We start from the raw sequence: 20,318 nt of genomic DNA, 5'->3' as shown, positions 1-20,318 counted from the left end.
ATACTAATCAATTGTTTATCACAGAATTTCTGGCTTGCGACGAGGTATCTTATGCATTATCCTTCCTGGGTATCACAAATCTGTCGTCCTCCCATTCCGCGCGTGGCGATCATCCACTACTAATCTCCAAACCCTAATGCAACGACATTTTCCAGTTGTTGCCCCCGGTGATGCCATAGCTCCCACTAACTATCTTCTCATCTTGCTCCTTCTTTTCCTCCTTGACCTCCGGCTTTTTCTCCACCTTTGCCTCTTTCGCCTTCCCCAACTCCGCAATAACCTTGTCCACTGCACCCTTCAGAGCCCTCACGTCCGCGCCTCTAATCTCCTCAATCTTCTTCCCATCCTTGAAAACCATGAAGGTTGGCATAGCCGTGACTCCGTATTGTCCCGCGATTTCCCGCTGCTCGTCCACGTTGACTTTGACGAAAGCAAACTTCCCTGGCGAGGCATGCGCAGTGGACAGTTGGTTGTAGATGGGTGCAATTTGCTTGCAAGGAGGGCACCATGTCGCGTAAAAGTCTGCAATCATGTAGGTGTGCCCATTCAGCAGAGTGCGAAAGTGGAGGGGTGCTGAAATTTCTGTTGGCATGACTGGTTTTGGTGCTTTTTGTAGATGCGGCTTGCTGGTGATGTGTGCTGTATGCGCTTGAGTGTGGTGTCTTGATGGTCAACGGTTGGTATTCTTGTGTCGGGGTTGTTGCAAGGATCCGAGGGCACTTTGTATCTGCTCGTCGGTGTAATACCGCAACATTGTAGAAGGTTCTATCCTGCTGAGGCACCATGCGCTGAAGCTTGACAATAACGTGGATGGTCTCGCCAATCAGCATTTGTCATCAGCTTCACAGTCACGTGGTAGCGCGCTTGCTGCATCTGGGAGTCGGTGATGGAAAAGCGATGAGCAGCGAAGGTACGCATGGTGGCGCATTGGGCACTTGTGCTCATTCTGAAAGGGCAGTAATCAACGACGCAGCAGTGGAAGCGTGTCTCAGACTGATCCGGCGACCTTGAAAACAGCGGCAGTGCAATGGGGTACATGCTGGTTTCTGTGACCACGTAAAATCCTAAGGAAGATCCGCAACGCCTCGCTATGCCATCATATGCAGCAAAAGCCTAGCCGCAGTCAAGAAGTTCATACCATCCTCCGGCGAGCTCAACCTCCACCTCTGCCAAGTATCTCTTCCCTTTCCAATACCTCAGGCTTGAATTTGATCAGAAACACCGTCTTCCCCGGCCAGAGTCCCTTCCCGTCCTTGCCTTCCTCGTCGCCTACACTATGCGCCGTCACGCCCTCGGTTGGGAAGCCTGCACCGTCGCACACGCCCTCGATTATGCCCGCCACAAAGGCTGCGCAGTTCAGACTTGACAGTTCCTTGGGCAGGCTTATGTATTGATTGACCATGGGGTCGTTGTCGAAGAGCATGTATTGTCCTGGATCGGTGCCAGACTTTTCTAGTGCGTCGGCGGGTCGACCGAAGAGGTAGCGGTATAGTTGCTGTGCGATGAACTGCAGGAGAGGCAGGATGCGTGTGGGGCGAATGCTAGCGAGGGGGTTGGCGGTGCGGGAAAGGAGGAGGTCGAGTAGGCGGAGGCCGATCGGGTAGCCTTGGGTGTTTAATCTAGATGTTTGTTAGCCCACAGTCGCGTGAGGTCAATCATAGAGTCCTCCTGCATTGCATTGCGGGGCGTCGCGACTCCGTTCGTTCTGCATACCTCTGCTCCAAGTCCCCCACATCCTTTGCGCCCTTTTGCGCATACGCAATCATCTCAATGAAGAGGTATGCAAATGCCGCCCTGCTTAGCTCCGCATTTTTACTCCGATTCAGGTTTCTGTCGTATATGCTCTTCTTGTTCGAAGGGTACCGCAGCCCAGGCCCTTGGCTTGCGTTCCCGCTCATTGCTGTGTGCCGCGCTTGTGGTTGCGATTGTACGTTGGATTGCGGGCGGATCGTGGCTGCAGACGAGGATGTCGAGGCTGCTTGGGCGGGATTGACTGGTTGGGAAAGCGACGACTGGCGCGGGGGGTAGTATGCGTGGTGCAGAGGCAGGATGTTGGACATGGCTGCTATTGAACCCTGGCCATCTTGTTTGGCGGAGTCATGTGGGTCCGAGGGTTCGTGCGTCGTGCGTCGTGCGTCAGACTTGCTGCGGGTTGAGGCTGAAGATGCCAAGGCTACACTAGCTGTCTTCTACTACTCCCGAGACCAGCCGTCTGACCTTGACTACCATCGACTATGACTGCATGTCAACCACGACGTATATCGAACTCACAGCTTACGTTTACTCAGCTAAGAGAGGCAAGATTATATTGATTAAACCGAAGAGAGTATCGAGGCACTTGGTGGAACGAACCTGAGTGGTCGGACACAGTTTGTATAGCTCTAACCTACGATATTATAATATTTATGTCTACAGTCTAAGCTGCCTGCGTCGCCGCAAGCGTCGTCGTTGAAGCAACTACCCTCTTTACAGGCGCCATCGACACCCATGCATCTCTTACAGTCAGAGCATTAGCCTGGGCATTGCACACTCCGTAAGCTGTTTGGCACCCGCCATCACAATGCCCAGACGACGACCCACACCATCCATAAACCGAGCCTGAGATGCAAACGTTAGCGGAGGTTCTTCCCAAATGGTTGACATGGGAATGGCTGATAGAAAATAGGATGCATACAGCAGTCACCAAAACCACTTCCAGGACAAATGAATCCGTCATTGCTGTTGACCAAGCCGCAGGAGCCGTCGGGTGATATCTTCGTTGGCGCATTGCAAAGGCCAAAATCTAGCTGGCAGCCGGCGTCACAGTGGCTTTCGTTACCGCACCATCCATACGATGAGCAACTGGATGTGTGATACAAGATTTAGTCACGGACATAAAGGCATAACAAGAGCGTGATGGTTGAATACGCGTGCGTTTGGAGCAGGGGATAAAGAGAGAAAAACGCTTACCAGTCTCCGAAGCCGCTTCCTGGGCAGTGGTATCCAGATTGTCCTCCACATTGACCTGCGCAACACGTCAATTCTAACTTGTACTTTTACTTCGGGGTCTACAGGGGAGGTTGACATACCATTCGGTGACAGCACTGTGCCAGAAGAGGATGATGTGGTCGATGTAGGGCTTGAGACCAATGCCGACGACGATCGTGGCGACGACGTGAGCGAAGGCTGGACCGAAGAAGTGGCTACCGACGATGCACCCTCTTCAGGGGCCTTCCCAATACACTCTGCGTTCGCAATGGTCAAGTTCAACCACGTACCCGCTGTCGGATTCTTGGTCAAAGCCGTGTACCAATAATGCGGGCACCCCTCGGCAAGCTCAAGGGCAGAAGAACTGTGGTTTGCCCACCATACCGATGCAGAACTGGCATAGCTAGTGTATGCAGGAAGAACGGCAGCTGGTGCAGCGGTGGTGATTCCGCACCAACGCGTAGCATCCGGGTATGGACATTCAAGTGCAGTGCAATCCGCAATAAGCTCGTCGCCGTACGAGTCCAAGGCCGATAAAACGGCGCCAGTGGGCAATGGAGGGTTAAAGAATGGTGTGTAGGCTGAGAGGGCGCAATCCCAGTAATCCTGGGATACAGACGGTGGGCTGGTGGGAAGGAGGATAGATATTTCTGATGGGGCCAGTGCTGCTGCTCTACATGCGGCCGTAACAAGGAGGAAGAAGGAAGACTTCATGTTGAAATGAGGAGAGAAGAGAGTGTGCGCAGTGCTATTTGCGTGGTGCTATGGATATTTGTGAGACCGAAGAAGTTGTAACGACATACAACTCCTGTGCCCAAATGCCTCGAGGAGTTGACTAGATGGCAGACAAGGTACTAGGATATGATTAGCCAAGCATGATACCTATGCAGGTACACCTGCACAAAACAAGGGGTAATCACAAGAGTGGATGCTCCAAGCCGCCAATTTCAAGACTGCACTATCGACTTCACTTTTGCTCCCCTCTCTCATCCGAATCCTAGTCGCGGGATTTTAAAAATGCCTCAATAGCCGCAAGGCAATCATCCTTGCGGTACCGAGTCAGATTAGGCCACCCGTGATCTTTGTAGATCTTCTGGACCCCCTCAAGCGTTTCCTGGGCTTCTGCGGAGCGTCCGTACCAAGCAGCCTGGACCATATCAGGGCGAAAGGGTACGAAATTAAGTGTTTTGAAATTGGCTTTGAGCATCTCAAAGAAGTCGGCGATTTCCCAAATCCCACTGCCAGCTCGCCATTCGACCTGATCTTCAGGAATCAGATCATCGTCGACCCAATCATAAGGGTCATCTTCAACTTCTGGAATCTCAACCTTGGCTTCGCTCATGCACTCGCGCCAGTAAATGACACCGAGCTCAGTATCGAGTAGAAAAGTAAGGCCTCTTGTATTTTGCGGCGTGAGACCCACAATGTGAGACGGTATCCTTGCCTCATCCGGATGAGGCTCGGTCGCCTCCTTGAGATCCTCACCATCCATGTCTGCAGGGTTTGTATGCCAATTCACAAACTCGCATTCAGGAGCGATACTGATATCCGTGCTGATGTAGGGCAGATGGCGAAGGAGGTCAATCACCTTGTCTGTCTTATCGAAGTTGGGCCAGCCGTTCGGGTTGATTGTCGCCCATCCATCTTCAGGAGGCTCCGCGATTTCGGATTCGTCCGCGTACATAGCTGACAAGAATCGTAGATAGTCGCGAAAGGCCTGGACAGTCGCATCGCGCGAGTAGGTGATTTCGCTTATAGAGGGCATGATTTTTGCTATGGGGGGTAAAGAAGACTCGGGGTGACAGAAGAATGGAGCAGGCCAATTTCCGGGTACAACGATAATTCTGCCGGAGAAATATGCGAAAGATAAGGTAGGGTCGGGTCGATATCCCTTGTATCAATATGGTGTGAGATTGCTATTAGGCAACTAGTAAACGGAACTGACAGTTTGGCGTTAGGATGGGTGATCAGCCGATACACGGATTTATTCGAATCGGGTAGGGCTTGGAAAATTGCAGTAGTAGTGAAGTGGCGGCGCAAGCGCTGAACTGCTTTTCCTGGGAAGGCGCCCATAGAACGCTCCCGCGCCTAGCAGGTAAAAATGATTACCGAGAGCGAATCTCGCCATACCGCCGGCTTGGTCATGCAGAACCCTTGGAAGGATCGTGAGAATAGGGTCCACACAATCTGTTTTGCGGCACGCGGTCTTGGCAACCGAGCCGTGCCGCATGATGGGTCGGAGATGTCTGAACCGTGCAGATGCCAAGATCTACTGTGCACAGGGCTTCGCTTGCGGATTGCCGGCGTTCCTTCTTTCACAATGCAAATGCTAGCGTCCGCTACGCTGTTAGCCTTTCCATTCCTGACCCATAGGAGACGTCGTTTCGCGCTCATATCTGTCCGCGCTTTACGGCACCCCCAATGGGCTCTGCGCTAGGTGTGTCTTATCGCGATACAGTAGGCCTCTGTCGCCGAAATAGCGAACTTCACACTCTCGCTAGGTGTGTCCGACTGCGATGATAGCCGAGGTGTGCTGCTAATCTTGTGTGTTCACGGAAGCTTTTAGCGACTCCGCTCCCCTCACTGTAGCTAACCCTGACTCAGGTACGCTCTCTTCAATAGCCTCTGGCCTTCCTTCAGTGTATTTACGCGTTGCAATACCAACGGGGCTGAGACGTTTACAGCGGCGATATCATCCAACCCGAGTTTTTGTTTAGGTATCATTTCTGATGAGCTTGCTAAGGCCATAGGTTGGGATGGATAAAATGGCTTCCTAGTCAGGAGAATTTACCGGACCGTTGCCAAGGAAAGAATGAACTGGATTTGCTTGGATCTGAGTTTTATCGATCAGGCGCGCCATCGGGCCAGAACCAGCGCTACTGAGCGCTCACCCTAGACCACGATGATAGCGGCTCGGTCACTAGAACGCGCTTCAAGGATAACCTGCAGGTACAAATTGTTAAAATGGAGACTACATGGTTAAAAAAAACTCAAATCGCTGAATTCAGCACATGAGACATGTCCGGTAAGCGTGTTGGCCATGCAAGAGGATTGCTATCACGGGAGCCACAGCCGGACATCCAAGAACAGGAACGCCATGTGCAAGGGCATCGGAGCCATGCTACCATACGGGATGATAGTATCATCCTGAAGATATCATGATGGATATTTGAAGGTGAAAGTACATTTGTTCCCTATTTCCTCCTCCTTTTGTATATATACATCAAGCCAACGTCGAGTTTTCTCAAAGCCATCGGCCAAGCCGGCTTAGTCATTCGTTATTATTGTCTCTTATTTCTTGTCTGCTCATTACCATGAGACTCTCTTGCCGCTTGGGCGCGACACTCATTTTTGCATCATTTCCAGCATATGCTGTTGAGCTTTCAGGGGCCGACAATGCAACCAGCCCTGCTATCGTCCGCTTCGATGTGGATCTCCACGATTGCCCTCTTCCGTGCGTCGACTACGCCAATACGCATAGCTGGATTCCGTATCTGTCTGCTTCTCGCTTGCAGCGATGCGAGGAGCCTCTTCTCCTGCAGTTATCCACAAAGCAGTCGTTATCCGATGTAGACTCGAACGTCCTCATCCGTGCTTGTTCGTTAGCTAGCGGCATGTCCAGTGTGTCTCTCCCTGCTGCCGCACCAACAATCTCCGTTGAGAACCCCAAGAAGGCGGACGAACTGTACCAGAGCAGTCTTGAGGTTGCCCCTGCATGTGCGCGCATCGGCACCAAGTCACAAAGTGAGCTCCAGGTGTCGACGAATAGTGGAAGCAGCGGTGATGCCGGGAAAGCCCTCGCTCTGCTAGAAGGAATGCGAACATATTTTGCTGCCGAGGACAATTGCGACGAGAATTTCCTTTTTGCCTACTACAACGGTACAGTTGCTAGCATGTACATGGGAGCGGGTATTGTGAAGCAGTCTGCGGAGACTACGCTCGGCGTCCTTTCCGAACAACTACGAGACGAGGGCTCTGTTGGCAACCGGACTGTAGCCCAGATTTGCGGCAATGGGCGCTCTTCCGAACGCATACTTGGGATTGCTATCGACCACAGCAACAACCTTGCAGCAGTTCAGGAGGCAGCACTGAACTGGAGCAAGGGGCAATGCAGCGCCCAGTCAGGACTGCAGCCTGTTGCTACTGTTCCATTTAGTATCATGGAGGTTACCAGCGGCAACATGACCAATGCTACACTGAATGCAAACTGGACGATCAGCCATGGAAGCACCGAAGAGGGGTCTAGCAACTTGACCTCTAGATCAAACAGTCTTGACAAACGCGCTATATGCCGCTACATCGAGGTCATCCCCGGTGATGGATGTGGCACTCTCGTGTCAAGATGCGCGATCTCCGATGCCGATTTCTACAAGTTCAACCCCAAAGCGAATTTGTGCTCCTCCCTCCAAGCAGGAGATTACGTTTGCTGTTCAGCCGGTGACCCCTATACGAAACCGACAGTACCCAAGCCCTTGCCCAACGCGGATGGTACATGTGCGACTCACCTTATCGCTGACCAGGACGATTGTAGCAAGCTGTCTACTCGTTACGGAGTGACCGTCAACGAGATCGAGAAGTGGAACAAGGGCAAGACTTGGGCCTGGACAGAATGCAAAGACATGCTCCTGGGCTACAATCTTTGCGTGAGCGATGGCAAAGCGCCTTTGCCTCCACCGCAAGCCGGTACGGCTTGTGGCCCGCTGGTGCCCGGCACCAAACCACCTGCTAGCGGGCAGTCTTTAGCTGATCTCAACCCCTGTCCTCTCAACGCCTGCTGTAGCAATTGGGGGTTCTGTGGTGTTTTTCCTGGTCATTGTGACATCCATGCACCGGATGGAGGCGGCCCAGGCACTAAGCTGAAGGGCTTTCAGAATACCTGTGTTTCCAATTGTGGAAACGAGATCAAACAAAATTCTGCCCCTCCAGCCAAGTACTCGCGTGTAGGATACTATGAGTCCTATAACTTTAACCGCGAATGCCTCTGGTTGAGCTCGAAGAACGCGAACACCGATGGCTCCTATACGCACATGCATTGGGGCTTTGCCGAGTAAGTGTTCATTCTTACCTTTTGTAATAGAGACTCGGACTAATGACCGGCCCTCAGCATCGATCCAAATACTTGGAAACCCATCATCACTGATCCCGACAAGCAGTGGGAAGATTTCAAGAAGTTAAATCTCAAGCGCATTGTTTCTTTCGGTGGTTGGGCTTACTCCACTGAACCTGCTACGTACAATATTATCCGGCGTGCTATTATTGATAATCGAGAGACATTCGCTCGCAATCTTGCGCAATTTGCCAAAGATGAAGGCATTGATGGAATCGACATTGATTGGGAATACCCAGGTGTAAGTTATGACTGTTCCGTGCGAATTTTTCTAGATCTTGTCTGACGTTGCGCAAGGCTCCTGATATCATGGTCAATGGATCACCCATTGGGAAAGAGACCGATGGTCAGAACTACCTTCGATTTCTGACAGTGCTGAAATCCTATCTTGGTCCTGACAAATCGGTTTCTATCGCTGCGCCAGCTTCATACTGGTATCTCAAAGCTTTTCCCATCCAAAAGATTTCCGACGTAATCGATTACATTGTCTACATGACGTACGATTTGCATGGCCAGTGGGATTATGGCAACCCGAACTCTTTCGACCAATGCGATTCTGGCAAATGCATTCGAAGTCACGTCAACCTGACTGAGACCACAAACGTGCTTTCAATGATCACGAAAGCAGGCGTGGCAAACAACAAGGTCTTTGTTGGTGAAGCCAGTTACGGCAGATCATTTCATATGGCTTCCGAGGGATGCTGGGGGCCTATGTGCGACTTCACCGGCTCAAGGACACAGTCAGACGCAAAGCCCGGTCGATGCACAGCTTCAGGTGGCTACCTTGCATATGCTGAGATTACCGAGATACTGAGGCAAGGCCAAAATGTCCAGGTCTTTCATGACGATGATTCAAGTTCGGACATCATGATCTACGATGGCGACTACGTCAGCTATATGACGCCTGACAAGAAGGAAGAGCGAAGAGAAACCTGGAGAGGTCTCAACTTCGCCGGCACTATAGACTGGGCTGTCGACTTGCAAAGCTTCGGCGACGAAGACATCGACACCCCAGCTGAACGACCCGAATCTGGTGAGGGTTGTGTGGGTGGAGAAGACATCAGTCTCAACTCTGGCGAACTTTGCGAGTTCACTTGCCTGCTCGGATTCTGCCCCGAGAGTCAATGCCATTGCACCGAGAGAGGAGACTTGGTGCCGGATCGCGATGTGAAGGAGGGCGACTATAGAGCGATTGAAGCGGTTGATGTCGACATCAATCGACTCTGCAACTTCGCTTGCAAGCGTGGCTACTGTCCGACAACAATATGCGAGATGAAACCCAAGATTATTTTCGATGAAGAGGAATTGGCAGAAGTCAACGACGGTGACGAAGTCAGACGCGAGAACGACGAAAATTGTGCTGTCTGGAAAGACCCTGCCAGGAGGGACGCCAGTGCTATGCAATGCTACGACTACTGCAAACCGCAGGTTGAAGCTGCGAAAGCTGAGGGCAGGACAACGAACTACGGCTGTATTGGTTTCTGGCCAGGTGCCAAGGAGATACCCTGGCAAAAACCACCGGGAACTTCCTACTGGGTGGCTGGAGGCAAATGCTCTTGCGACAACTGGGTCCTCAATGAGATAGCCGATACAGTGCTCGAGGCCATGCCTATGATTGCGCAGGTTAGTCTTGAGAACAGAACTGGGTTTATCGAAACAGTGACTAACATCCTCTTTAGATTGGCTGCTACATCATCATGCAATCCCTGAAAACAGTGCTCGATGTTGGCCTCCAATTTGTACCTGGTGTAGGCAAGATACTGGATGCCGGACTCGACATGGCGACCACTGCCGCCCAAATGGCGTCATACCTCTACGCAGAAGACGACAAACCGGAGGATGCTTTCAACTGGTGGCTAAGCCCTTGCGGAGGAACCGACCTGGTGCCTGACGAAATTAAGAAGGCTTTCGAGATCCTGAGTACCGTAGCCGACGGTGTATCGAGTTTCAAGCAACCAAAGAACCTCAAGAAGGGAAGCGGCAAGAAGGGTGACGATGGAAACCCTGACGATCAATCGACTCCTCGCGCACCAAAACGAACCAGCAATGGCAAAGCGAAATGCAGCATTCCAACCGCAAAGAAAGAGCGACGCATGGGCGACGGGAAGAATACCATCCGGAAACTGACCTGTGACAAGAACGATCAGACCGTGACTAACGACGAGATCGTTGTCTCACTTGTCTATGCGCAGAATGCCCAGAAGTCTGAGCACAAGGTAGCGTGTCCAGCAGCAGCTAAGCAAGCGTGCTACCATTATTCCTCCGCCATTCAAGCCAACCGTGCTTGGGCGACATTGACTTGTCCCCCCGAGGCGGCTACAACCGCACATCGATTCCACGGTGTTGCTACAAACAGCTGGTCTGACCAACACAAGGGTGATGGTTGGCAGAACAACAACTACTACAAATCCTTGAAAGACGTCGACAACAACGGCTGCGAGAAAGATGAGTTTCCACCAGCCTACTTGCTAAGACCAAATGACCCCGCCTTCGTCCAAGGCGGGAGAAACATGAACGGCCAAGCAGTCCGCTTCCTTCCGCGGAAAGATAATGGGGCAGGTGGACGACTTTGGAAGGGCGTCTGCTTCCGACCTCTGGTAGAAGAGCTCTCCGAAGCTGACATGAAGAAGGGAATTGCGAATGACAACAACAAAAAGACTGTCGTGGTTAGGAAAGATGCCACGGAAACTCATGCCATCCTGACTGTCGACAAGCGGCCTGAGTTCATCTTCAATTCATGGCCGCAGGCACCCCCACCACCAGCTGGACATGCAAACTGGGGTGATTCTGGCTTAGCTGCCAATCCGTGTTGGCATCAGGCGAGGCAGGCGCAGGACCCAGGATTCGCCATTCTCACGTTCGACCCATGGTATCAAGTCAATCCGGGGCCGTACGATTACAGGGCCGCATACGTTCAGGGGTCGAATGGTTCTTGATGGTTCTTCACCAAGCTTTCTTATACACTATGTCTTTGTAAATCCTCTACACACTTCTAGCTTTCCTCTTCGACTGCCGTATCCGTTTATGTAGGTCTTTGGAAGACAGGCCATTCAATACTACGTAGTAAATAGGAAATCAGAAGCATGCCACTTATTGAACAAGTTCCACGCCCAAGCTGTCAACGGCCTGCGCTATGAGCAGTCTGGGCCCTACAATCAATGAGCAGTTGATGCTCGGCGCCTGCAACCCACTGCGTATCTGCCTGGCGCTTTGACTAACTACCCATCCTGTGCGACCCGCTGTTTGCAAATCTTCACACCTGGGCATTATCTAGGCCCCCCCACCCCCTATCTCACATACTCGCATTGGAGGATTACCTGCCGTATGTGGCCTAATTCCGCCCGGCGTCTCCATGGCGCTTCGTCTGGAATCCCACCAGGAGTCCATATCTGGGCAACCCTGAGAATCGATAGTGCGGTGCGTCACGTATATCACGGTGTGGTTGATCGTGCCAAGCTGCTCGATATTAGGGTAGCCATGGGCCGACAGAAACGATGCATACTAGCCAACAATACGGATGCAAGGAGCCACTTATGTCCATTCCTGGCGCTCAGTTGTGCTTGGCTGGCTCTTGGTACCTCATGCTTCCAAGAGATTTGTCCACGTACCCCTATCTGCTATTGGAAAAGCTGCAAATGCACAGTAGTTGTATACACGATGATGAGATTGGACTACCAGTTGAAGACGAACCAATATAAAGGCACTGATCATATCCGCTGGTGAAGTGACGCGGACTTTCACAAGTACGCTTTTCTCCTGTTTTAAAAGTCTTATTGTTCTCTTGCTTAGCATGCCTTTCTCCAAGAACTTGATGCTCCTCTTCGCCACCTCTTGTCTCCTTTCGTCTCATGCCTTGACGATTAGGCATCAAGACAGCACTCCCGGCTTTCCATATAATGAAGATACCACTAAAGAGTGTACGTGGTGGATTGACTACGATGGATCTTTGCCCTGTGAGCCGATGCTTGAGGATAACTTTACGAATCTGCAGGATTTCCGTCGTTGGGTACGCTCTTCCTCATGATGCATCGATTTTGTGACGAAGGGGTACTGATATTGGTCAGAATCCCTCCATTGGACCCAATTGTGAGGGCTTGGCCAGTGGAATATCTTACTGCGTCGAGGCGCTTTTTGAAACCCCTCCGATGGCCACTTCTCAAACACCTACAACTTCTAGCAATCCGATACCGACATCTACGGCGAAGATTTCCAGCAGCTCCACGAAGTCGATCGCATCCTCTACTACAAGTGCTGGTAATGGTGTTGTCACGCCTCAACCCACTCAACCTGGGATGATTACCAACTGTGGGAGATTTCATTGGATTGCCCAAGGTGTTACGTGTGGGCAGGTTATCAGCTTCCAGAAGATCACGCTTGTCGATTTCGTAAGATGGAACCCGACCGTTGGCAACGATTGTACAGGCATGCAAGCAAACGTGAATGTCTGCGTAGGCGTCATTGGAGGAACAACAACAACAACACCAACTACGATCTCTACTAAGCCGTCCCCTACTACCACCCCAGGAAATGGCGTAGCAACCCCACAACCCACTCAACCTGGGATGGTTACCAACTGTGGGAGATTTCATTGGATTGCCCAAGGTGTAACGTGTGGGCAGGTCATTAGCTTCCAAAAAATTACCCTCACCGACTTCGTGACATGGAATCCAACTGTCAAGAGCGACTGTACGGGTATGCAAGCAAACGTGAACGTGTGTGTGGGCGTTATTGGAGGCACAGTAGCGCCAACAACGACACCTACACCAACCACGAGCGCAGGAAACAGCATTCAGACACCTCAGCCAACGCAACCAGGCATGATCACCAACTGCAAGAAGTTTCATTACGCTGAGACGGGGGTCGTCTGTAGCCAGATTACTAGCTATAATCGCATTAGTCTAGCAGACTTCGTCAAGTGGAACTCTGGCGTGGGCCCGGATTGTAAGAACATGTGGGCCAAGACGTACACCTGTGTTGGCGTGTGAATGGTGTGGGCGAACATAGCAGACGTACCAAAACGAATGTACCGTGTTGATCGAGATTCGCGTATGTATTCCGAGCTTGAGTGACCTGTGACATTACACATCCTCTGATAACAGCTAGCTCAGAGCTACTTGATGATTGGGCCCAAATAGAGACGCGCCATACAGTATACAGTGGCCTACATCGTCACACAGTGATTGATATGTTAGAAGAGCGTTACATCTGCATCGTCAGAAGCTACTTGAAGCAGATCACAAAAAGTACCTTCTTCCGATTTAAGACTGTTGTATATCGCAAAGACTGGAGCTTAGTCTTGGCCATGCGCCGATGGCTTTTTTCTTGCTCGTCAACCAGTCGATTGGCGTTGATCGGAAAGGTTGCAGATTGGATCTACTGTCATTTACTCAACACGTCTAGAATCAAGCCCGGATTCAAGCCAAACTCATCTTTGTCTGACAATCAGCAGATCGATAGCCGTCACTGCTTCATCTCGATATTCCTTCTTTCGCCTACAGCCCATCGATCGAACAGCATACCACCAATTTCTGGTCCCGTCTGAACCTCCAGCATCTCGTAAAACAACGCATATCCTCTTGGTCTCTCCTCTTCTTCCAGCCACTCTAGAAGCGTAAAGTCGCCTGAGCGGGGATGTATCACGTAACTATTTTCCCGCAAACGGTACCTCAGACATACGTCTCGGAGGCCTTGCATTTCCTTTAGTAGTGGGATCAAATCTCTGTACCGCCCAGTAAATCCATCAGAACGATTCCAGAAGAGCGTGATGCTAAGTACGACATGTCGTATGGAGGCAAGGCGCTGCGGAGGTATTGTGGACATGAAGATGGAAAGCAGATTGTAGGAGTCGAATCTGAAGGTGTTTTTCGAGTAGAGTGTCGTGATGGCCTCACGGTAGCTGTGATTCCCATTAGCGGCAAGCTCCAAAGTATTGAGAAAGGCAGACAGGAAACCAACAATTTCTTGCAAACTCTCAACACCTGGATATCACAGCCTGGTGCTGCTCTCACATTCCAATAATCCCAAGGTTCCTCTTCATCGAACTTCATACCAAACTCTTCTTGATCACATAACACCATCTCGTATATCTTCAATCTCAACTCTACAGGGAGCTTTGCAAAGAATGAGCTTTGTGACTGGTCCTTCGTCTTTTTACACCACGGTTTTCCATCAATGGATACGCTCCTCTTTCTCTTCCCCACTCGCCGGATACGTCTCCGGTGCTCTATATCAGCCAAGACTGCATACCGCTCTAGCTGTCTCCTGGATTCGCCGTATCTGTTCTTGACGCAGCTGTGGTAATTTCTTGCCTGTAGGTAGTAACAAGGGCCGAGGAGAGGACATGTGATGCTTTTGCAGCAGAAGCGCACGGTGGGGTTGTCGTGCCATAGACACCGTATAGCGTCCTTGACTGGTTGAAGTACCGACATTGCGTTGTCGATATGCCGTAGGAGTGAGGACACGAGGATGTGTACTGTAGATATGAGTGCTTTTTTTTCAAATCTCAAAACAGTGGCGCAGCTGCTGCGGATCGGCTCGCAAGATGTGACATCAGGCAACAATACCCCTGCCAAGTGATACACAGCCCGAACACCGGTGAAAGGTGATAGTATGTGGTTTACACCTTACACTCGTCAAATGACCATGTGTACGGCTTCGCGGTAGCTGGCGACGAGATAAGCTGATATACAGATGTGTTGGTGCATGAGACCCCGGGAGTATGCAAGGTTGCATTCCTCGTCATGTGCGCGACACCTGCATGCCAGTTGGGCGCCTAAGAGAAGCCTGGACTCAAAAATCTCCTTCTCATCCTGGTATTCCGTTGATTGCAATTCGTATCCTTCTAGTTGCAAAGTAACAGCTTGTAGTCGCTCTGGCACCCTGCCCAACTTTCTCTGTGGTAGTCTAAGTAGCAGCATTCCAGCATGCGCACGTGAAAAGCTTGGCCCGTCGTCGAAGGCTCAGGTTATCGTCCCGTGTGTCCATGATATCTTCGTGGATGCGAGCAAAGGAACGATAAATCCGATTTGCGTGTGTTGAGACAAATCGATGGTGTTGCGCTTACGGTGGCTGTGTGAACCCCACCACAAGCGGCAATTATCGTTGCCTAGGCATCTCCTCTTCCTGCTCTGCAATTCCTTGTCCCAAGGTGTTCTTCTACAATGAGACCTGAATTTTCTGTTTCGCATGTCGTTTGCACCTAAAATACATCCCTGAGATTTTCGCGATACATACCAATGGCACGCTGATGCATCTATTGAGGGTGCCGAATCCAGCTGGGAAAGACGTGATTCTCTGCATCAAACCAACATCGTAATCGACAAGCTTTGAGGTTGATCTTTCGACGAGTAGAATCAAAAATGGAATTTGATACGCCACGAAAAGACCGTGGTGGAAGAGTCCGAATCATAGTAGCGAAGAAGAGCCCAGCTCAGCAACCCACAATTTCCCCGCCCCCGCAAACCTAGCCTCGCACAATCTCCACCCGCCAATTCCACCAAAGAAACTCGCATGGAGCCGCTAAGAACCGGACATACGGGAAGTACAGAGACATTTCCTGATATCAAGACACCCAAGCCCCCACATCCGACCACTCAAGCGGATGCGGCCCTCTTGTGCGAGCCGCTACGCCACATGACGCCTGGAAGCTTCGGGCTGGGCCAAGTAGATGCAGAGCTTATGTATATGTACACAGCAAGCGGCACAGCTGGTCACAGTGGGTACCTCTGCATCACATGTACGACGGGGGCTGTGCGCAAAGTTTCTGAGAAGCGGAACCGAGGCCACTACCCACCTAGTAGAAAAAGCGGAGGTCATGTCTGCCATTGAGAGCGCATTCGTAAATACGGTCGTTGCTCGTGAGCAGTGCGACGCCCCCGCTGAGCTATGGGCCTACCGAACTGGGGGGACACGGACAGAAGCGAGACCTACAGCATGCGCGCAGCACGATACTACGGAAAAGAAGATATTCGGATTGAGGATGTGGAGGAACAGAAGTGTGGTGTGGGACAAGTCAGGGTACGTGGTTTGCGTTTCGATGGGTTGTGCGTACGATGGCTGATGATAAGAAGGTCGCCCCGGCCTTCGTAGGTATCTGTGGTACCGATCTCCATGAATACCTCAGCGGACCCAACTTTGCACCGACGACACCGCACCCGTGTACGAAGGAGACGATTCCTATTACCCTGGGGCATGAGTTCTCGGGAATCATCACTGAAGTAGGATCGTATGATTCGGGCTTTACCGTGGGCCAAAACGTTGTGGTCCAGCCGACGATATATTGCGGGAAATGCAATGCATGCAGAGCGGGCTCGGAGAACGTATGCGAGAACGGTGGCTTCATCGGGCTTTCAGGAGGAGGTGGCGGCCTGAGCGACTCCGTTGTTGTGCCTGAGGGTGCGGTGCTAAATTTACCCAACAACGTACCGCTTGACGTTGGTGCGCTGGTAGAGCCCCTTGGTGTCGCATGGCATGCCGTCTCCGCTGCTCCACTCACACCTGAGTCCGTCGTCATGATTCTTGGTGGCGGACCAATTGGGCTCGCAATTGTTCAATGTCTGGTCGCACTCGGCACAAGGAAGATTATCGTGAGCGAGGTGTCCGGCGCACGGCAGCGCTACGCAAGAGAGTTTGGTGCTCATCATGTCCTCTGCCCGAAGACGTACGACGTTGTCAAGATGAGCAAGGCGCTTAGCGGTAGGGACGGGCCGGATGTGGTGTTCGACTGCGCCGGCGTACCAGCGAGTCTTACGACTGCTTGCAAATCGGTACGGGCCCGAGGTACGGTCGTGAACGTGGCGATCTGGGAGAAGGAGGTGCCGTTCAATCCCAACATGCTTGTGGTCCGAGAGGCGCACTATACTGCCGTCTTGGGCTATCAAAGAAAGGACCTTGAGGCGGTTATTGAGCATTTGGCTGCTGGTAAGTTGTAACGTAGGCAAGATTCAAAATGCCCAGTCGCTGACATACTTGTAGGTACTTTGAAGCCTATGAGGATGATTACGAGCAAGATCAGTCTGGAGGATCTAGTCGAAGGCGGGATTAAGACTTTGATCCACGACAAGGAGAACCAGGTCAAGATTCTGGTAGAAGTCGGAAGTATGAGTCGTGTAGACTCCGCCATCCATTGATGCAGTCGTTTTGTGTAGATGCAAGATATCCGATAATGCCATGTTTTAATCTTAATCACGATGTTATGGCAGGGTGGTGTTCTGACGGGTGGCCGCTTCGGTCCGCACGCTGCAGCTTCCAGGGTCCAAGCATGCCGTCACTTCCGCAAAGTAATCCACATCTCTGGGCAACACCAAACATGCCACTATCGGCTATCGTGACTTCAATCGAGACATTGCTTCATACCTTCGCACAGTTGACATATTTTGATCATCGTACTAACGATAATGACCTCGCTAACCCTAGGCTCGACGGATCGCCGCCAAGCGTCGTATGCGGTACGGTGCGGCTGATGCTCATCTGCCGCGGCGGGCCTTGGGCGCAGCATCGGGATGTCTCTTGTCCACGGGAGACGCGCTCTGCTTACCCTCAAGAGCTCACCGATATCGCGTCGTAGGCACCATGTCGCAATACAACTCGATGCCTTCGCCAGGGCCCTATGCTCCTCCGGCCCAGGGCACCCAGCAGCCACCGAGCTATCAGCCCAATGCGACGACATATGGGGCATCAAGTCAATCACAAAAGGGTGTTGGCGGATTCGGTCAGATGCTTAATCAGCGGTATGAGCAGGCCGTCACGACAGGCAAGCCAATGTTGAACAAGCTGGGCAAGACGATAAGCTCCAAGCTCGGAAACAAGCCTTCAGCAGGCCCACCCCAGCATCTCCAGAACTACCACAACTACCAGAATCATTACGGGCAGCAGAACCAGAACCAGAACCAGAACCAATCGTACCCGCAACCCCAGGGTCAAGGCTTCACTCCCCAGTCGCAATCACAGCAATGGGGCCAACAGCAGCATCAACCTCCGTCCCAGACGCCGAACGCGTACCCCTCTTCGCAGCAGTCTCCGTACCAGCACTTCAACAGCTCGACGCCCGTGTCAGGCCACTCGGGACAGAACAATTACTTCCCACAACAGACGAGCCCTGCGCCGAGTTACCAATCATACGCGTCGCAACCACCGGTCACTGGCACTACGCACACAGCATGGCAATATGGTCAAGGTGGAGGCAACGCGGAGCAGACACAGGCGCAGGGGCAATACGAACATGGACAGACTTCGCCAGGCCAGCCTCAGGTGTCTGTCCATGAACAGAGCCAATATGCTGGACAGCAGATGGGCGTAGTTGGAAGCTCTTATCCGGCTCAACACACGCCACCTCCCCATACTTCGGGCATGTCTCCAGTCATACCCACACAGCCCGTTCAACCACAGTGGCAGCAGTCGGGAAGCTCACAGATGCCTCCAGCAAGTACCGAGCAGCAATCGGGCACTCTCCCGTATTCCTCACAACAGAACGGTTCCACGAGTCCACAGGTTCATAACGTGTATCAGCACCAATGGAGCAGCCCGTCTCCAGTTGGCTCACAAGGCCACGGACAGTCGCCGACGCAGCCTCATTCTGTCAGCCCCCCACCTACACATCAGACGACTGCATCGCCTCAAGTGCCGCCAAACAAGCCTGTGCAGCCAAGCCAGCCGTCACCGCCCACAACACATGATGCCACACCGCACTCGATGCCAACCGAGTTTATTGCAGAGCTTCCTGCGGAGCTCCCCGCAAATATGGGAAATTTGAGTCTTGACGAGCCGAAACCGCAAGAGTCTATTTCGGGTTCGCAGTACCAAGCCTTTCGTCCATCGGCGTCGCAGAGTGGAATGCCGTCTCCTGGTTTTAGCATTCCTCGTCGGTCTGTTAGTGGCAGTACAGTACCACTTGCCGACCCATGGAGGTTTGCCGATCCGGCAACAGAAGTTCCAACACGCGAATTCTACATACTGGCAGACTTGCTTTTCGACGCTTTGGATCGGAGATTTGAGCCTCGACACACTGGCGTGTTGGAAGCAACAAAAATCATCGGGAGCTGGGTGAAATTGAGCGACGACGCGTGTCGTAAGTGTTAGAGTTGTCGAAACATGATACAGTGTTGACGTGCAGTCAGGTCTTTTTTCGTACAGGTCCTACAGCGCGTTTGCAAAGATGTGGAGTCTTGAAGGGATCCCTCACATGATGGTGCCCTGCCAACCCGACTTGGCACCAAAGTGGAACTTCAACCAGCACTCGCATGCCCAAGAGGTAAAAGTAAAAGGTGAGGTGCCGACAGCAATGACGGGCTACACGACGTACATGCCAGCGCTGAACCGAGCGGGATGGTACAAGTTCTTCTTCCTCGAGATGATGCATGCACCCGAAGACATTGATGATCTAATACCAGCACACTGTGCAGACTGGTACAAGCCGGGGGTGCTGAACCATCCCGACCTGGACAAGCGGGACAAGACAGACGTCCCTGCGCTGCGGGCTAGGGCTGCTGAGTTGGAGACGTATGCGGTCCGGCGTGTTTGTGAGGAGACCAAGGTTGCGATGGCGGTCGACGCCGATGTCTCTGGAGCGCACACGCGCCCCGCTGAGCCGAAGGGATATCCGGGCGTGGACTATGGTAGTCTAGTGTAGAGTGGGCACTCGATAGTGTATAATGCGAGGGGTGTTGCCGTTGTCCGTAACCGCGAGGGCTGGCTACCATGGGGCGAGTCAATTGAAAGCCGGTTTGGATGTTTGCCCAGATCTTGTGCTTGCAGTGCCCAGATCGGGTGCAGCTTAGTGGGCAGCTTGTGACAGGCGCCAGTTCCAACGTCGGCGGCGGGTTCCTGCACTGGCGCCGACGACAGGCACTCGTAGCAAAAGGCGCTGTTGCACGAAACACGACGACTCGGGCTGTGCATGCGCGGTGGAGTGAGACAGCCTCATATTGCTGTTCCCCAGATGTTCCAACTGCGTCATCCCTATGGCGCGCATGTTTCATCTCGGCAAAGCTATCATCATCTCAACGATAAACAATGCAATCTACGCAGGGACCCCTAACAGCCCGTCCGCGCGTTGGGCCTTGCCCGATGCGGCCGCCGATCTGCAGGTACAGCTTGCTTTTGCGTCGCCGGCCTTGCTTGGGAGAGGAAGCCGCGTCGGAGCGTTACACCAACAAATAATTCTAGGCTGGGCCTTGCGTCCAGCCTCTTATCAGCCGCCTTGCTCCCACCACTGCTCTTCTCCTCCCGCCATTCCTCACGACTTTAC

At 52.2% G+C, this 20,318-nt stretch overlaps 6 protein-coding genes across 6 annotated transcripts; 3 read left to right on the top strand and 3 right to left on the bottom strand.

The window, feature by feature from the left end:
• Nucleotides 1–109: 109 nt before the first annotated feature.
• ACET3X_004587 (uncharacterized protein) lies at nucleotides 110–592 on the bottom strand (the record flags this gene model as incomplete). The annotated part of the gene is made up of 2 exons (XM_069450807.1): nucleotides 110–133; nucleotides 191–592. The coding sequence occupies 2 exons, from the start codon at nucleotides 590–592 to the stop codon at nucleotides 110–112; spliced, it is 426 nt and encodes a 141-aa protein (XP_069308565.1).
• A 561-nt stretch (nucleotides 593–1,153) lies between these two features.
• Nucleotides 1,154–1,898, bottom strand: ACET3X_004586 (uncharacterized protein; the record flags this gene model as incomplete). The annotated part of the gene is made up of 2 exons (XM_069450806.1): nucleotides 1,154–1,619; nucleotides 1,714–1,898. 2 exons carry the CDS (start codon nucleotides 1,896–1,898, stop codon nucleotides 1,154–1,156), a joined length of 651 nt encoding a protein of 216 aa, XP_069308564.1.
• Nucleotides 1,899–2,210: 312 nt separating this feature from the next.
• Nucleotides 2,211–5,140, bottom strand: ACET3X_004585 (uncharacterized protein). Its single transcript, XM_069450805.1, has 4 exons — nucleotides 3,888–5,140; nucleotides 2,950–3,821; nucleotides 2,675–2,841; nucleotides 2,211–2,598 (listed from the first exon to the last, which is right to left on the bottom strand). Exon 1 carries the CDS (start codon nucleotides 4,730–4,732, stop codon nucleotides 3,965–3,967), a length of 768 nt encoding a protein of 255 aa, XP_069308563.1. The 5' UTR covers nucleotides 4,733–5,140; the 3' UTR covers nucleotides 2,211–2,598; nucleotides 2,675–2,841; nucleotides 2,950–3,821; nucleotides 3,888–3,964.
• Nucleotides 5,141–6,581: 1,441 nt separating this feature from the next.
• Nucleotides 6,582–11,010, top strand: ACET3X_004584 (uncharacterized protein; the record flags this gene model as incomplete). The annotated part of the gene is made up of 4 exons (XM_069450804.1): nucleotides 6,582–8,014; nucleotides 8,072–8,315; nucleotides 8,372–9,697; nucleotides 9,754–11,010. The coding sequence occupies 4 exons, from the start codon at nucleotides 6,582–6,584 to the stop codon at nucleotides 11,008–11,010; spliced, it is 4,260 nt and encodes a 1,419-aa protein (XP_069308562.1).
• Nucleotides 11,011–13,109: 2,099 nt separating this feature from the next.
• Nucleotides 13,110–17,287, top strand: ACET3X_004583 (uncharacterized protein). The gene is made up of 3 exons (XM_069450803.1): nucleotides 13,110–16,090; nucleotides 16,144–16,993; nucleotides 17,048–17,287. Exons 1-3 carry the CDS (start codon nucleotides 15,959–15,961, stop codon nucleotides 17,200–17,202), a joined length of 1,137 nt encoding a protein of 378 aa, XP_069308561.1. The 5' UTR covers nucleotides 13,110–15,958; the 3' UTR covers nucleotides 17,203–17,287.
• Nucleotides 17,288–17,644: 357 nt separating this feature from the next.
• ACET3X_004582 (uncharacterized protein) lies at nucleotides 17,645–19,700 on the top strand (the record flags this gene model as incomplete). Its single annotated transcript, XM_069450802.1, has 2 exons — nucleotides 17,645–19,139; nucleotides 19,189–19,700. 2 exons carry the CDS (start codon nucleotides 17,645–17,647, stop codon nucleotides 19,698–19,700), a joined length of 2,007 nt encoding a protein of 668 aa, XP_069308560.1.
• Nucleotides 19,701–20,318: the final 618 nt, after the last annotated feature.

Source organism: Alternaria dauci, chromosome 3 (genome assembly GCF_042100115.1).
Source record: "Alternaria dauci strain A2016 chromosome 3, whole genome shotgun sequence".
Lineage (NCBI taxonomy): Eukaryota > Fungi > Ascomycota > Dothideomycetes > Pleosporales > Pleosporaceae > Alternaria > Alternaria dauci.
This window is presented reverse-complemented; position numbering and strand designations above follow the sequence as displayed.

Bases quoted from the DNA above. Each gene is read 5' to 3' on its own strand.
- ACET3X_004585 (XM_069450805.1), bottom strand. From the start codon at position 4,732: ATGCCCTCTATAAGCGAAATCACCTACTCGCGCGATGCGACTGTCCAG.
- ACET3X_004583 (XM_069450803.1), top strand. From the start codon at position 15,959: ATGGGCCTACCGAACTGGGGGGACACGGACAGAAGCGAGACCTACAGC. The intron at 16,091-16,143 runs GTACGTGGTTTG...GATGATAAGAAG, and splicing joins GTGGTGTGGGACAAGTCAGG to GTCGCCCCGGCCTTCGTAGG. The intron at 16,994-17,047 runs GTAAGTTGTAAC...ACATACTTGTAG, and splicing joins TATTGAGCATTTGGCTGCTG to GTACTTTGAAGCCTATGAGG.